This window comes from Carassius carassius, chromosome 33 (assembly GCF_963082965.1).
Source record: "Carassius carassius chromosome 33, fCarCar2.1, whole genome shotgun sequence".
NCBI lineage: Eukaryota > Metazoa > Chordata > Actinopteri > Cypriniformes > Cyprinidae > Carassius > Carassius carassius.
The window spans coordinates 1,901,705-1,920,771 of record NC_081787.1 but is presented as its reverse complement, the minus strand read 5'-3'; the positions used below and the strand labels follow the sequence as shown (position 1 = coordinate 1,920,771).

General features: G+C 37.2%; 1 protein-coding gene across 3 annotated transcripts in view; it reads right to left on the bottom strand.

Moving 5' to 3' along the window:
- Positions 1–19,067, bottom strand: part of LOC132113485 (ecto-NOX disulfide-thiol exchanger 2-like) — a 233,914-nt gene that overhangs the window by 116,933 nt on the left and 97,914 nt on the right. For all 3 annotated transcript variants that reach the window (XM_059521266.1, XM_059521264.1, XM_059521265.1), the window contains one exon: positions 9,448–9,591. In XM_059521266.1, the coding sequence (XP_059377249.1) occupies positions 9,448–9,591 (144 nt within the window). The remainder of the gene's footprint in view (positions 1–9,447; positions 9,592–19,067) is intronic.

The window sequence follows — 19,067 nt, the reverse complement described above, 5'->3', positions numbered from 1 at the left end:
AGATGAGGATAAAAGGAAATCCCATATGATCTAGACATCAGGCATCAGGTCGGTGCTGATGACGTTTATTCTGATACTCTGATACTGACGAGTGCTGGAAAACATTACATGTTACTGATTTACATGCAAGAAAAAAATGATCTTACGATGATAGACAACTACTATATAATAATGAAAGCGAGACATCAATGCTATCTGCATGAATGTGCTCAAAGTACTACAGTTAGAATAGTTACAGGAAGAGGTGGCAATGGAACGCTATCAATCCACAACACCCACGTGAAGTATTTCCATAAAGACTTCACACTTCTGAAGAGCTGCCATGACTAATTGACTCTTGGCCTTGAATGAAGATTTAAAGTCAACATAAAACTGAGCATGTAGGGTCTTATGAGTTCGGCAATGCGGAAAACGAGGAGGGAGTACGAATTTATTGTATATTAAACCACAGAAAGTCTTAAATATAAAGTTGCATGTTCTGCATGTCTTTGTTTGAATGAATAAAGCAGTTCCGTTTACTACACACAAACTGAAGCACGCGTGACGCTCCTGGTGTTTTCTCACGATATGAAGACATGACCAGGTATGCGTCATCTCCAGAGCTGCTCTGAGAATCACTTCACCACCATCTCACCGTATAATTTGAGAAAAACTATCATCAAATACTAGGGGTGGCATGGTTCAACCTTTTAATGATTCGGTTTGTTTCACGGTTTTAGAGTCACGGTTTTCGGTACAGTTCAGTATGTCCTATGTTTATGGAAAAACTATACTTTCTAATAAAAAAAAAGAAGAAGAATATTCTATCCAATTACAAGCAGCAGCACACATAAATACAATAGAGTAAAGATACAAACAATAAACAGTGATTTTCAGTTTTTGTTTTTTTTTGGCAGGTCTAGCATAAGTTTTTAGGTACAGAAATTGAATAAAGTAATCAAATGTAAAACAGCATTGCATATTGGACTATATAAATTATAGATAATTCTTTATTAAAGTTATAAAAGCTTTTTAATCAGGAGCAGTGAGTGATTTCTTTGTTGCTGTTTCTATTAATATAAAGACGGCTATGTCTGCTGTAGGATACTTACCAAGACGGGCATTTTGACATAATTTTTCTCTGAATTTGTCCATTTAAACACAATACTTCAGAGAGAGCTTAATATTTGCGCGCGTTCTGATGCGCGGGTTTGCGCGCTTCGGATGAGCGCATGCACAAATCTTCTCACTGCGCGCGCGAGCTCGCGTCCTCTGGCTCTTGTTTTTATACAGTCTTTGGTTTAAACTGACAAAGCTTCAATGAGTTTAGTTTAAATACATATTAACGTGTGCTGTCCAGGTCTCATCTGTGTGCGCGCGCCTTCAGCACCCGGATGATGACAGAATAAATGACTGCTCATATTCCAGCATAAATCATTCACATTGATCAAGAGTGAAGGTTTTTTTAATATTTATATTAAATAATATTTATATTATAAATATAATAATAATATTTATACAGGTTAATATTAATAACTGTGTTTTTTTAGGAATATCAGAAAATATTACGGTTTTTCATTCACAGAATGTTCACATAATTTGAAAAGTTAACCTCTGTTGTGCAGCACTTTGTTTCCCAAAAAGAGGGTTGTTTAAATTGAAATTGATTATGTTTAAAAGATGAATTAAATTGTTACAGTTTTGTGCATTAATTTGAATATCACTGTTTTAATAATACATTTGTATTAAATGATAAAATCCAGAAAAAAAATTAAAACAAAGTTTTAAGGCAAAAGAATATCAGGATTAGCAAAAAAATAAAAATAAAAATAAAGAAAGTTTACATTTTAAAGGACACTATTATGATTAAAATAAATGTATTTATCTGATTTAATCCATTCTGATTAATAAGAGAAATAAAACAAATTTGAGAATTAATAAAATGACCATTGGGCCGTAAACGTGTGATTGAATTTAATCCTTTATAATCTTTTTGACTAATGAAAAGTGGCTAAAGTTCACCTTTGGAGCATCTTGACGTGTCCCAATAGCAACATTTCTTTTTCTAATTGATCATTATTTGCTCCTACTGCAGTAACTTTTATTAGATTTACATTAGCCACCATAAACACTGTGTTAACTGCTGGGAAGACATCACGAATCAGACGTACATGTAATGCGTACACATCAAAACAAGATTAAATGTGATGCAAAGGACAGCGCTGATTGATGTCCTGATAAAGGCTTGTTATGTAGATTGAATCATTGACTTCTTTCATGTGGCACGCTGAACAGAGACAGCTGAGAGCAGAGTCCCCGTCACCACAGGGTGGGATTCCTTCAGACACACAGACTTTCATCACGTCCCAATCACCCACCACTACATAAACAAGCCAAACAAACATGCAGAAAAGAAATGACAGCGGCGTTTGAGATCAATACTGGCGCTCCCTGCGGGCAGAACGTCTTGAGATGCAGTGTGTGAGCTTCAGGAACCAGACTGATTGATTGAACTGCTGTCAGTGAGCGGCTCGTGCTAGAACTCATCTGAACTGAGTCACACACACAGCTTCCTCTGCGGGAGACCCCATTATGGCCTATATGGTGAAAATATCAGAATCAACAGTAATGCTGTATATCTATAATTGAATGGTTTGTTAGAATAGCTGTACTGTCAACAGCTGGAGAGTGTCATAGTTACGGTGTGATCAAATCTATTAGTCCTTGTCCTCAAATTTGCCATTTGCAAAATGTTATAAGATGTTTTCAGAGAATATATCCTGAATCAACTTTATTGCATTTCTTCTTTTAAGCTTGAATATAACAATATTTAGTAGGCTTTATGCTTAGAATTAGAATTTCACCTATCCAAGTGCACACACACACACAGCCGGAGGAGTGTGCAAAAATGTGCGAAACTAAAAAAAATATTGCTTAGGGTGTATGCACTTAGAAGGGGAAAAATGCAGAGCACAAATTCCAAGTACGGGACACCATACTTAGCTAAGTCACTTCACGTTCAGTTTCACTGTCATAAACATATATCTTAAAATATATCTACATTACTATAATTACTTTTGTAAACACAAGACAAAACTGCTGAGAGACAACAGTGGGGGTCATCAGTGGTGCTGTGAACACCTCTCTGATAAACCAACAACACCAGCATCCACACACACACACACACACACACACACACAGATGCCCATCCTACCCACAAACACCTCCGCACAGGCACTCAAGACAGCCCATCAGTAAAATCACAGACAGAGAGATCTGTTCTCATCCACAACGGACACGCACGCACACACGCACACACACACACACACACACACACACACACACACACACACACAAACTGGAACAATAAGCCAGAACAATAGGGGCTGCTAACCTTTGCCGAGCACGACTCCCACACACGTTACTGACTGTAGTGCTGCTTCCCTTGTCTTTTGTCTCAATCATGTTTGGGTGAGAAGCAGCAGCTCATCTGCACCTCCCCTCCTCAACAGCAATCAATAGAGGTTCACTGTGCACTTCTCAAGCACCACTTACTGTGGGCTAATGGTGCCGAAGGGTTACAGCAAAGCAGCGTGACTCACTGCATATATCATGCCACTTGCTACATCCTCAAACATAAAAATAAAAACATTTGCCTCCTAATATAACCCCTGATTTATGTCTACTGGCCTGAAGAAAATACTTTGAGGTAAAAAAAAAAAAAGAATTTTCAATATATTCCTAAAAAGATCTCTGAGGCATGAAATCTTTTACAGTCAAAACATTTCAGTTTATCAGAGCTGTGGCCAAGCAGCTCGTGCATAATGTAGGAGTGGGTGATATAAGCAAATATTTATATCCCAATTTAAATTCTAAACAACTAAAAAATATTACTAAAGGTCAAAAGGTTGGCCTGTCATATTTAAGAATATTTTTGATTGATATGTAAATTGCAATAAAATAATTGTACACACACACATTTATATATATATATATATATATATATATATATATATATATATATATATATATATATATATATATATATATATATATATATATATATATATATATATACAGTACAGACCAAAAGTTTGGAAACATTACTATTTTTAATGTTTTTGAAAGAAGTTTCTTCTGCTCATCAAGCCTGCATTTATTTGATCAAAAATACAGAAAAAAATTTAATATTGTGATATATTATTACAATTTAAAATAATTGTTTTTAAATTTATTATATTTTAAATTATCATTTATTTCTGTGATGCAAAGCTGAATGTTTAGGATCATTATCACATGATCCTTTAAAAAAAAAAAAAAGCTATGTTTTTAAAATATAAATATTTTGTAATAACAATATACACTACTGGTCAGTTATTTGGGGTCAGTCATTTTTATTTTCTTTCTTTTTTTTTTTAGATAAAATCAATACTTTTATTCAGCAAGAATGTGTTAAATGAATAAAAAGTGATAGTAAAGAAAATATAGTAGTTCTTTTTAACATTTTATTGATCAAATATATTAGACAGCAGAACTGTTTCAACACTCATAATAAATCAGAATATTGGAATGATTTCTAAATGATCATGTGATAGACTGATGTTACATGTAACACTGAAGGCTGGAGTAATGATGCTGAAAATTCAGCTTTGCTTCACAGGAATACATTATTATTTTTAAGTATATTCAAATAGAAAACTATTATTTTAAGTTATAATAATATTTCACAATATTACTGTTTTTTTGTATTTTTGATCAAATAAATGCAGGCTGTAACTTCTTTCAAAAACATTAAAAATAGTAATGTTTCCAAACTTTTGGTCTGTACTTTATATATATCAGTTATTTATTGTGGTCGTTTTTGTTTTCTAAAATAATTAGGGACCAAAATGCATCATTTCCAGATAAATCCAGATTAATTATTAATAAATACCATACAAGATGAATTACAATATAAATAATAAATAATACTAAAATACTACTAAAATTACACTGTTCCAGATAATATTCTCTGTTATAGGGCTGTCACTTTTGTGAAAAAATCATTTTCAATTTTTAAGACATAAGTGTTCATTGAATCGATTGTAAAATCGATTTTCCATGTCTAAAAAAAGACGTTTCCTTTTTCAACGTCAAATAACGGATGGACGTAAAGAGAGCGCTGGAAATGCACAAGTCAGCGATATTTCTTATTTATTGGCATGAAGTTTCGTGCAGAATAACAAACAGCAACGGGAGTGCAACATTCTCGAAAAAATATATATGCAGAGGGGACGACTGCCATAACAAAAGAAAAACATCACTGCAGGCTTCAACCCGGCTGCATTTATGATTTAGGCAATTCAAAAATCTCCAAGATTATTTTAAATAATGATTCAATCCATTTCAAACAACTCTTCACAAAATGAAACTTTAAATGGACTTGAGAACAGGCCATGTGTGTTTATTATTGAACGTAACCGAAACTTAGGCTAGGCGGCACTAGGCAGGCATAATGAAATGCGCAAAAAGGCTAGGGCCATTACAAATTTATTGGACAGGAAAACAAGTCGATCAACATTTTCGGGGTCCAGATCAGAGCGTTTTTTATTCACTATATGTCCAGCTGTTGAGAAGACACGCTCCGACCGCGCTGATGTCCCAGGGACACTCAGGTACAGCTGCGCAAGGTGGGGGTATTACTGCCAATTTTCCATCACAAAAGCCGGTCGCTGTCAGCTTGCAATGGTCCTTTTCATAACTCAGAGTCTCCTGTAACTAGATGCGCGAATGAGCCGAATTCGCCTCTACTGTGCCGCGAGACCTCCAGACGCGTCTAAACGTGTCTTTACATTGACTTTACATTGAAATCATTCGCGACAGACGCTCTATTCGCGTTTGGTGTGAACGCAGCATAAGAGGTTGCTTTCGACGTCACTGGGTCTTATAGGCGAGTAAAACTGCTGGTATTTTCTGTCTAGCTTTCGCAACGCATACTGCACTTTCGGAATACTTTATTTTCTTTTTCTGCTTGTTTGTGAGTCTTGTTACATCTATATTTTTTAATTGTTTAATTCTTTTAAAATTAAAAGTGTACATATTTGGTTAAAATCGATTCCCTATTTTCATTTTCGAAACTTTCTTTTTTTGGTTGGTCCGATCGATTGTGCAATCGATTTTCGAACTAAAAGTGACAGCCCTACTCTGTTATTCTACTCACAATTACCTGCAGATGTTTATGGATAAAAATTGCAAAAAGACCACACACACACACACATTCTCTTTTTCCTAGCTATTTTAATCAACCTGAACAACACTAATTAAGAAGGACAGATAATTAGAATCTGTTCAGTGCAAATTTGCTTAACTGGCTCATGCTCTTTCTCTTCTGAATTTAACACTGCTAATACAACTGCAAGAACAGTGTGTGTGTGTGTGTGTGTGTGTGTGTGTCTGTGTGTGTCTGTGTGTGTCTGTGTGTGTGAAAGCACCTGACAACACCATGACTTGAGTGTCTCCAGCAGCAGCAGCACATATAAACCTCTGCATCTGACAGCCGTTCTCAGCTACTGTATAAAGCAGCGGTGACTAACAGACTCAAACCTGTACCACATACTGCTGGAGAAGGAAATGTCTTCCATTGTGGCAAGTCATTAGCAATACTGAAAAGAGAATAAATTGCTACACAGAGCTGGTTTATTACCCACTGATATATATCAGAGGTAAGTAGTTGCATCACAGAATAGAGGTAGCATTGGGTTATCATTTAGTGTGGTTCCCAACCTTTTTTGATGGGTTATATTTAGCTATTAAATTGCGGTGTCATTTTTTTTCACAAAAAAACAACAACATCGGATGTATTCACAACCCTAGGAGGTTTTGACAGTATCAAATCAATTGAAACTATTTAGTTCATTAAACACTTGAATCAGCTACGGGGTACCAGTTAAATATCTCCCGATTACAGCGACGAAGAGTTCAGGTCGTGCTTTAAACAACCGGCTTACTGTCCTGTACGAGCGTGTTGATTCTCACCCACTCGCTCTCTGCAGTGCATTCGTTATCCAGTAACATCAACACTAGTGGTGGGGGTTGGACGTCTAATGGAGTGCCAGCGCTAATGAGATGAATCTATCCATTATAGTGCTTTAACGAGAGTAAATCTGCATGGCTGGTAATTAGTCCACGCCCCTGCATTAGCTCCACTCCTCAGAGGAGCGACTCTGTCTTGTGTTGCCAGAGGACATCAGAGCGGCTGAATGCATTATGCTCCAGATGCTGCATATTTTCATCATTTAGATGTGTTTCCATCAGGGAGCGGATTGATCAGGCACGGTCACGGTGGATAAGAGCATGGCATAATGACAGGCCGGGAAGGAAAACTGCTGGCACTGTTCAAAAAGAAACCCCATTAGGCAGCTCCCAGTTGCTAAGCAGACATGTACAGTACAACTATTTAGAGCAGCTGCGAAGCGATTGTAAGGCAATGTAAGATTCGAGACAACAGTCATGTGATTCAGCCAGGATAACAAATCAGACAGGTGCTAATTGCACTGTGTAACTGAGAAGCAAACTGCATGCTTCCCAATGAGTTGAACTAATATTAGTGTTCTCATACTACAAAAGTCTTATTTTTGGTACTTTTGGTGCTTTTATTTAGAGGACAATATAATGATGATAATAATAATAACAGCAATAATAGGAGATGTTGCAAGCCAGATTAAAACTCAAACTGCAAGAGCACCTTCCTTTTTAAACCACTTCTATGGTAACATATTAAACCGTTAAATAACTGTAAAATGCTTGATTTACAGTTCAGATACAGGTTTTCACAAAAACAGAAAGTTTTATAAAATTATAAACTTTACATTTCAGCCTTTAAACTAGTTTTAAGAAAAGGATCAAAAGTATCAATTACATTAATTTAAACTATTATTATCAAACAAGTATGATATTAATCTAATAACATTAATATATCTTAGTGTCTTAAATGTTTCGATTTTTATAACGCATTTGCATTAGCTTATTGTCGATCCTGCGTAAAAATTTGCTTCGTAAAAATATGGATCGATTTTCCAATTGGTCTGAACAAAAACAGCAGAAAGGCTTGCTGAAAATGCAAATGCATTTTTTTCATTTAAAGGGCAGTAGAGAAAGTAATAAGAGGAGAAAGATCAGGGAATGGCTTTTCTTAAGCCATGGCTCCAACATTCTATAACGTCCTATTTTTTTATCATTTTGCTATTTTTATTTTAAGGAGAATCATAAGAGGAACAAGATCTGGGAATACTGCGAGCCAGATTAGAACTCAAATTGTCTGAATGAGCACCTCAGCTTTCTATAAAGCCGTGACTCATGACTTACTAGAGTGTCCTGTTTTTAGTCTTTTCATTTTATTTAGAGGAGGCTAGAGAGAGTAATAAGAAAGCAAGAGGCAAGATCAGGGAATGTTGCGAGCCAGATTAAAATCAAATTGAGACTACGATGTCCTACAACGTTTTACAGAATGTTGGATTCAAACCCATGTCATCTGAATGAGCACCACAGTACTACAATATCTTAAAAGCTCTTCTTCAACCTCAGCAGAACAATATAACATTTTAATTTCATCCATTTCAGCAGCCGGACTCCGCAGTGTCTAAATATTCGATGTATGGTGAATGCAGCTCATCTAAGCCTTTCTCAAATGACGTCCTTGCACTAAAGTAAAAAGTGTTCTGAAATGGGCAGATTAGATTAGCACTAGGACGCTTTGATCTAAAGCTCGCTGGCTAGCTTTGATCTGCACAAGCAGCTCTTCACCATGACCAGAACACAATATGAGCCCATTTCACTTCCATTTGCATCAATTCTCTGAGCATATACGACAACGAGAAGCTCTGCTCACCATCACTTGCTGCCATTTATCCCTAATCAGAGTCACTTCAAGTCATGAATGGCGGCAGTGACCATCAAGGGCCTGGAGATCAGAGCAAGAGTGGCAGACTTCAAATGGAGACAATATTTACATAGAACAACATGTCCGGAAACACGTGATGGCTGAAATGTACAATTATTAAGCGGCTGACAGACCCAGAAGGTTGCAGATTCAAAACCCACATAAAAAAAAAATAGTTGAACCATCATTATGCAGGTGATTGTCATATGAAATCCACCAGCCTTGAGTCATGTGGTCATAAATAAAGATTTTAAAATGCTAAACAGGAAAAAGAATGCATATTTTAATTAGATTGTATTCTGTTAACCTCAATGTTTATGTCAAATTATGAGATCAAAGCTACTAGAAAAGAGGAAATAACCCGAGGTTTCGGTTCTGAGGTTTTAATGAAGGCAATGATTTGAAGCGAGCGTCTCTCAGAATGCAGGACCTCCAGGTATTCACCTCCCACATTCAAAGGTCAGGAAAAGCGCAATGGCAGAAATAATGATGTGAGTGCAGTTAACGACTGAAGAGCGTGGTCTGAGGCGAGAGGAAATCATTAAGTGTACCTGGAGGAAGGTTGGGTCTCTTCCTCTTTTTGCTGTTTTCTGTTCCGTTTTCCAGAGGACAGTCAGAGCCCAGAGGACCATTGGAGCTGTTGAATTGCAGGGGTTCGTTGTTTGTGGCAGGGTCAAAGGACAGCGGATTCAGACCTGCAGAGGGAAAGAACAGATCAAGGTTAAGTCTGCATGTTCTGTGACCATAGTCTCAAGAGTTTATATAGATACCTATTCTAGTCAAGGAAGACGGAAAATCTGCCTGACAGATGTGGAATATGACCAATTTTTTTGGTGTTTTTATTTATGGGAAGATATGAGTGTTTTATTAAATGTAAAATGTAATGTTATATAACTAAATGTATTTACAAAATGTATAATTATTATTACTAACATTATTTTATAGACAGGTCAGAAAGCATGTGATTAATTAGTTATTTCAGTCTACTGATGGCTCTACTTGAAAATTTTATATTTATATATACACAAATATAAAAAGCAATAATAAAAATATAAAAGCCATATTTAATTTTTGGAACATGTTGAATGTATATATTCGTTCATCAATTTAAAGGGGGGTACAATGGTGTTTCGTGTATTCAGAGTTGTTCACAGTGTTAAAGAGATGGATTCTCATGCTAAACATGGCCAAACTTGTAAAAGATAATTTAGAAGAATGACTGAGGCCATCCTTAAAAATATTCTTGTTTGCCGTAACCTGACCGACCCTGTCAATTTAGCACCGACTCAATTTTTTTTTTTTGCTTTTGCTTTTAGTCCGACCGACTTGCCGATTGTAAATTTGCGTTAAGACCGACCAATTATTTTTTTACTCTTCAAACAACTAATACAAACGCAATAAATATACTATTAATCATATTTAAGTAAGTATTGTAAATATATAAATTGCCTTGGCCTACATATAAATGAAGGCTATCTTCTTTAATTAAAAAAAAAACCTTGACGTCATCTGTGTTTACACGGATGTCACACTGTGGCCTGTTCGTTCGCTTCGTCTCATACTCTCACTCACTGTCAGAGTCAACGGTTCGCGCTTGGTAATGATGGCTGCGGCTGCAGTAAATTAAATGTTCGCGGTCACTGTTCAAAGTCATACGGGTTCGGGCACCATAATACATCTAAAAAAATGCATTAAAATAGCTCGACACCGCTTTAACTTGGCACGAAGTTCTGGAAAAACTGTGCCTAGATCTTTTCCCATCCATTCTCCTCTCTAGTCTAAAACCGTGACCGTGTCGACTGTCACTTTATGTTCGAAAATCTATTGCACGAATCAACCAACACAAGTTTCGAAAACGAAAATAAGAAAATGATTTTAACGAACTTTTCTCGGAGCGCGTCCAGGTTTTTTGTTTGTTTTTGAACAGGCGTCACACAGCAACTGCAGCTTCGGACAAACACGCATAACAGAAAATAATACTTCTGCACGATGTTTCTCTTTTTACAACAGAAATGTGAATTCAGCCGGTATTCAGTCTCATTCAGTTTCGGGCTTGAATCGCCTAGGGCTGTCAAAATAGCTGAAAAAAACTAAATTCAAATTTTTTACTTAAATATGATCAAAATTCGAATTGTGTTCGAATTTTAAATGCATAATTTCAGTTAGGGTGAAGAAAAGCTTTTTGCTTCTCTTCTGAGGCTCAAGATAACGCATCGAGCAAAATATTACTGCATGTTAATTCAAAGCATTAGAATACATGACTGTGAAAAAAACACAATATTTAAAATAATGTTTATGAACCAATTATTATTAATTAAGTTGCTTAAAGAACTATAAACAAAACAGCATCATGTATGCATGCATTTTTAAATAAATAAAAAGGGCGGAAAACCAGTCACACAGGATACATTTTTTCATTTAAAAACATGAGATGCGCGAAATATGCGTTCTGTGTGAACGGCTTGGTTTCAGTTTTGATGTAAACAAGATCTTCTCCACATTGATTTTTTTTATTTTTTTTATTCACATATATTGTCATCGCATCTCGTGCGTGTACACGAGGTGAAAGATGAGAAAGCAGATACTGCGTGTCGAGCTCGTCCGCCTTTGAAAGTTGTGTAGACACAGCTGTGCGCGGCGAGATGGAATGGAACACGTACCGGGGCTCATAAGGCAGCTTCCTTAATGCACACATAAAATTCATATGCGCATTCGAATGTGGATTTTTATTTTAAATTCGACGAATATTCGAAAAAATATTTTTTTTGATAGCCTAAGAAAATCGCCTATGTGATTTTTGTTGTTGTTGTTGAAATTTAATCGTAAACACAGCCATGTTGAAGCCTGCAGTAAATGTTTTGCATTATGGCAGTCCACGAAAATGTTGCACTCCTGTTTGTCATTTTGCACGTAACTTCACGCCAATAAATCATCAGAAATATTGGTCTTTACCAATATACTGAATCTTTACATTCCTCCTGCCTGTTGTCCGTGGATTTACCTATATTTGGTGTTATTTGCCGTATAAAACTTTAGACATGCAAAATCGATTTTACAATCGATTTAATGAACACTCGTCACTCAAATCAAACAGGATTTTTTTCACAAAAGTGACAACCCAAGAAAGCAAAGTAAACGTTCTCTCATTTGTTGGTTGTATTAATACGTAGCGGTGGATGCAAGTAAAACAGTACCTCATTTTTTTCCTCACCTGAAATTCATGCATTAAACATGTTTTTGACAAAGATTTAAATTTGTTTGTGGTCTATATAGCCTGCATCAAAATGAGGTTTGCAATGATGCGCCCGAGGGCACGGGTTGAAGACCCAGTCAGTGACGTCACGATATGCTAATTTGTTTAAATTCATACCGACGTCATCAGATCACAAAAAGTTACTTTTTGTTTTTACATTGAAACTTGAAAAAAAAAAATAGACCGACCTACCGACCCTTTTTTTAAAAAAAATTACTGTTACTGCAAACCAAAATATTTTTAAGGATGGCCTGAAGAATTAAAATCTTACTTCCGGATTGGTACAAGTTTCGGCTGTTTTTTTTCCGATCGTGGATCTAATGACGTAGATGATGGTGGAACTACTTATATGAGCATTTCTTTCGGGAAAGCGTGCCCGTGCACACACATTGACCAGAGGAGAGCGAGACCGCGCACATCAACGCGCTTCAAAATCGTCGGCAGCGCTGCATAGTATTTGTTCGAGAATGCCTCCAAATAAGTTTGTTTTTGGATGTGAGGGAAAGTTTACCGTGTTCAGCTTCCCCAAGAACCCAGCGTTACATGAACAGTGGATGCAGTTTGATTTTCCGGGGCAGCGGAGTGTATCAAGTGCCTTTGTGTGTTCTGGTCATTTGAGTGACGAATGTTTTATAAACGAGGCCCAAGTCGACACTGGATTTGCACATGGAGCTGTCCCTGTGATAAAAGACCCCATTCATGTAAGTACAACTGCATCAGATTTCTGTCTTTTGTTGGAAATCAGCACATAAGTGAATATATGTTAATGGAAACAACATGAAACCAGTATTATAGCTCGGCTCACGGCACGCCTCCAGGAGCTTGGTTTTCCGGAAAGAATCGAAGAAAAAGAAACCAAAGACTTTTTGGATATATGAAGGATGCAGTACTACTCTATAGGTACACAAGATTAACATGAGATTAGGTGAAACTGTGTATGTTATGTACCCTTTAAATAATTAAATAAAAAAATTATATATTTTTTTAATATGTCCTACTTGAAAACATAAAAATATTAAAAAAATAAATAATAAAAACTTCTGATTACAGTGTCTATTTGTTATATATGTTGTTTAAAAATGGGTCTTTAAATCATGTGCCTGTCATTGCATTTAAAGAAGGAGGTGCCTCACATATTTAAGGCCCCTTGGCAACAAAAATGTAAAAACCCTTGTTCTACTACATCTTAGATGTTTACTAGTTACTACAAAGCCTCATGCATATCTTAAGCCGAGTTCAGATTACAGGAGTTTAACAATCCTAACCATTATGAAATCTGGTTGTAGCACACACATGAGGAGAATCTCTGCAGATTTTCTTTATTAAATCTTAAACACGCACACACTACAAGATCTGAAAATCGAGATGCATCACACACTACAAGATTTTATTAAGATCATCATCCCTGATGGAGCACCTCTCGTGATTTCACGCAGCAGATCATCACAGACCTTTCAGAAACTAATGTTTACATATGTAAGCAAGCATGCTAGCAGCTATCTACAGTCTTTGGCCTTACGGTTGTGGTACATTTTCAACACATTATTCAGACAGTGGCATTATTGCGAAACTTCCACAAGCAGTTTCTCCATCTCCTCTATCTGACGGGCCACTATAGCAGCATGTTTTGTTGACGTACTCATATCTGTCATCATCCTGATTTAAAATCTTAAAATATCAAACGTTAAATATGATTGGGGCCTAATGGTTAGAGAGTCGGACTCGCAATCGAAAGGTTGTGAGTTCGAGTCCCGGGCTGGCAGGAATTGTGGGTCGGGGAGTGCATGTACAGTTCTCTCTCCACCTTCAATACCACGACTTAGGTGCCCTTGAGCAAGGCATAGAAACCCCCAACTGCTCCCCGGGCGCCGCAGCATAAATGTCTGCCCACTGCTCTGGGTGTGTGTTCACAGTGTGTGTGTGTGTGTGTGTGTGTGTGTTCACTGCTGTCTGTGCACTTTGGATGGGTTAAATGCAGAGCACGAATTCTGAGTATGGTAACCATACTTGGCTGAATGTCACTTCACTTCACATAATCTGCGCCAAAGGTCCTCAACAAGATTTTTTCCTCTGATTCTCATGAGGGAAAAATCAGGGATAAATCAGCTTATAATTACTAAATAATAACCCTCCTTAAATGTGAGCCTATTTAAGCAGCAGAGAAATTTGCTCAGAATTATTTTCCCTTTTCTTAAGAGCGCTCCTGGTGTTTTAATGTGCACTATGCATTAGCTGTGTATGGTCAAGGAACAGTCAGAGCGCTAACAGACCGAAACAGTGACTAAACGAAGCTAAAGTGAGTGAGAACTGATTAAAAAGTTTCCTATGTTTCTGTCTGGCCTGCTAGAGAATGATTCATAAAGTGAGGACAGAAATGGCCCTTTAAGACTAATTTAATGGTGCAGCTTCATTTCAAAGACTGCATATTTCTGCTCTGAAAGCCACAAAGACAGGATTATCCATGCACGCACACACACACACACACACACACACACACACACACACACACACACACACACACACACACACTCATTCTTTATTAACCCCTTTGTGAATTCCATTACAGAAATCGACTGCAGGTTCTGATGCCAAATTAGGAAATGTACTTGAGACTGCAATCAATACCTAAGGACTCCCTCTATTTTCATTCTAGACATGATGAGAAAGACAACAAAAAAGACAAAACTATCCACCAAGAGATGGGTTCGATAATAAAAATGACAAGATTGCAAATATCCTAAAGATGTATGATTTAAATCGATTGCATTATCAGCTTTTCCCAGCTATTACATGGCAGATACAGATTAAACATTCAACAATATGATATAATAAATAGATTATAATGAGAGCAAACATTTTCAATTCTTTAAATGTAGTTTTTCAGTGTCCATCTTACAAAATAAGTTCTTAAAAGTTTCTAGTATGTTGGTAACTTCAGCAGCGTGGATTACGTGCTGTCTGGAATACAGAGTGATGTCTGAGATATGCATGCTGGGCTGTTTTCATGAAATATTCATAAAGCCTTTCGGTTTACATAGTTTTGCTCTGCATTATTTGCCTGAAGGATACAGAAGTGTGGGGCTGGGGGGCTGTCATTGCATATCCCATATGAGGAGAGAGATACAGAGAGAGACACAAAAACAGACTTCTGAGTTCAGAGAGCATGGTTCAAAACTCATAGCACCATAATCTGCCACATCTGCCCTCTGCAGCGCGAAACCTTTCCAACATCACACTGCTTATGTGCATGAGATACCAAACAGGATCTAATCGGAGGAGGAGGCAAAGTGTAAAAAAAGCAAAAAAGTAAAGTTGGATATGAAATCTGTGACAGAAGAGCAGCGCTGCAGAATGAAAGAATGAGAAGAGACAGAAAAAAATATGTGTGGCTGTAGACTAATTTAAACAGTGCCGAACAGCCCATCCAAACTCTCTCTCGCTCCGGCTGATGCTGCATGTGTGACTGCAGGAGCGAGAAGTCCTTGGCATGTAACGAGCTGTAAATGAAATAAGATGAGGATGTTCTGTAATGATTTATTCAGTCCAGATCAAGCCTGTCAGTGACATCAGCTGCTAATACTGAATATGACATTTTGGTGATGATTTCAGTCACAGATTTAGGGAGTTAGATTCAGTTACTCTGATCGGTTTTCTCTGATCGGTTGCTTTTGATTCAGACATTGATTTGCATCATCACTCATACAGTAGGTGTTCACAGATTGATTTAAAAAAAAATTATGAAAGTCAAAAAGTCACCATGAACACTTAGGAGTCACAAAGCAAATTAATTGTAGAAAAAGTATAATTTACCACTGTTCAAAAGTTTGTGGTGAATAAGACTCAACAAGGATGCATTGATAAAAAGTGAAAAGAAAGTGACAGAAAATACACTTACTGTATAATATTTAAAATATTTCTATTTCAAATAAATGCTTTATGTTCAAAACCAATAACAGTTTACCCAAAAACTTAAAACTTTCAACTTTGATGAGCAGTAAATCATCATATTAGAATGATTTCTGAGAGATCATGTGACACTGAAGACTGGAGGAATGATGCTGAATATTCAGCATCGAAACAAGAACATAGTAAAAAAGGAAACGTTATTTTCTATGTTTTCTTAGTATAAGTAAAAGTTATTTTAAATCTAAATAATGTTTTTGATCAAATAAATGCAACCTTGGTGAGCAGAAAAGGCTTTCAAAAACATTACAAGATCAAAAATCTTTTAACACTTCTTCAGCTGTTATAATTATTATAATTATGCATTGTAAATGACCCCCGACAGCTCTCCAGGCGCATAATGCATATACATATATATATATATATATATATATATATATATATATATATATATATATATATATATCTTATAAATGTTTCTTCTGCCCGTGTTGGACTTTTTTTCTTTTCTTTTTTTTTGTACGCACCAAGAGGAAATTACCATCCATGACAGAGCGGGGCGCATAAACACTAACAGTGCGGGCAAGGGATATATATATTCTGGAAAAAGAAGGGAAAAGTTAATAAATGAAAGAACATCCAGTTCTGCTGAGTAAGAGTGAAAGGTAGGAGAAGCTAAATTCAGTCTGAAGATCTGAATACCTGATCGCAAGCAGCATCCCAAAAATAATTGATTAGGACAGGCAGACAGAAAAGGAATTAGGTTGCTTTCTGGCTCTGACACTGTTCTCTTGCTGCTGATGGAAATGCTTCAATAGAGCTGCTGATGAGATTTAAATGAGTATTACTGTTCCTGCTCCTGACGTCCACAGAGGAGAAAGACGGATGCAGATCACAGTCTCAGCGCAGCAGCAGGAGGACTTGCACAACACTCTCTTATCTTTGAAAGAGAGGGAGAGAGAGATGAAGTGGAAGATGAGGAGCGATAGATGTGACGGGGGGCGGTTGACTTTCTAGCATGCAGAATCTCGAGTAATTCTGAGTTGGGTACGCGCAGGCAGCCGGCGGTCTCTGACACCGAACGAGACTCATGCATTCATGGATGTGTAGATGCAACTGATTTGATGGATGTGTCTCTATCTGTAACCCAAGACAAGTGATGCGCTAATGTGTTTACAGAGGAATTTTAAAAGTCTCACAGCATCCAGAGGCTTCACATCAGGTGTGGCGTGATGAAACAGCTCATTCTTCGCTTCTCAATCACATTACCATTAAAATGTCCCACTGTGATTTATACACAATGTGTTCGCGACTCCCCATCGGGCCTCCAGGTCTTGGTTTGGGAGAGGACCGGTGTGTGCTTATAAACAAGACATGACAAACTGTTTGAAGGAGGAAAATAATCGCCTTTGCGCTCTTCTACCCACAATGCAACAGGGAAATGTCACTGTGTAAAGAGGAGAACGTTTCCTTCTTTATTCCGTTTACGGTCTCCCTTACAATTTCACACAAAGACTCAGAGCGCATCAGGGACCAAAACCTCTGACTTGAGTGGATACATCAAATAAAGCAATTCTTTGTGTTTCCCCTCACGGGGATGTTGCACAAGTTACTGTGAACTGTATCAGAAGCTGTCATGATACCTTTATAACATCTTGTGGTAGGCTATCAGCGAAACTATCACAATGCCAAGTATTATTGATGTTTGTTTCCCATAGAGGAAGCTGAATGTTGTGCCTATTCAATTGTTTTATTAATTGTTTAAAATGTACTTGTATTATTATTCATATTTTCATCACCCATTAATTATGTGGACTGGCATCCTGACATGGCTTAGTGCATTTATCATAATGCAAAATGCTGAGATTTAATTACTAAAAGTATAGACTGTTGTAATGCATGTTTCAGAGTGAAAGGTAGCACTGTGTTCATTTACACACGAGCAGCTCAAGAGTCTGTGTTTTCAGCATCTCAGAGCAGCTCGGACCACAGTTAATGCAGCAAATAATCTCTGCATGTACATTTAAGTAAATGTAAGACCCTACGGTCTTATGGAGTTCATAATAACACTCTGGACCACAGGATGGCTTGTCCAGATCAAGTGCATCAATTCGGCACACACCGTGTCCACATCCCACCCTGTCTCTCCATCTGACTGGACTTTCGCTGCTGAACTTCTTTTCAGGCATGAAAAACTTTTCAATCATTCTTGTAAACCAGATCCTTTTAAACTGAGAGCAGATGCTATATTTATACCAGCCTGTTTAATTAGGCTTGGTTTAGAGATCAATTCATTCTGAGGGTCTCCAGCGATAGAGAGATGGAGAATGAGCATAAAGAAACAAACTGAGCAGATTTATTAAGAAAAAGTCTTTTAAACCTTCTAAGGGCTGGGGAGAACGACCACATGGGTAAGTCAGCACTTTATCCCCAGGTCCTCTATTTGTAAATAGATGGATGAGCTGCTAAAACGGTGTTTAACATCTGGTCAGAAACCCACTTCTCCTCTTATGAGAAAATATTAAGGAAGAATATCACTCCCATGATGCCTGTGAAAACAAACAACAGCAGGCTGGAGGCAGAAGGGGATTTGGAGGTTGAACACAAAAGGACAGCCGGCATAAGATACGGGTGCGAACGACTACAAGAGCTGCTGAAAGAAATCAGATATGGATTCCAAAACACAGGATGCATGACATGAAATAAGACGAAAAACTAATTTCCAAGATACAACAAACAAGATGACAGACTAAACATACCGGAAAATGATTCTGTACTCTACAGGAAATGTAAATTAAACTTAATTGCCCTCATGAAAGAGTCCAGATGAGGAACGTTTCCTCGCCGCAAAAAAACAAACAAAAGGCAAATTAAGTCAATCTCATTTCCTCTGGAACATCACATGTCCAGTCTCTCATGCCAGCTCATCTTTCTCTCAGTGCTTCATTGATCCCATCCACGCTGAGCTGAAGTTGACAGTCGCCTCAGCTGTGAAGCATTTGAGTCGTTTAACAC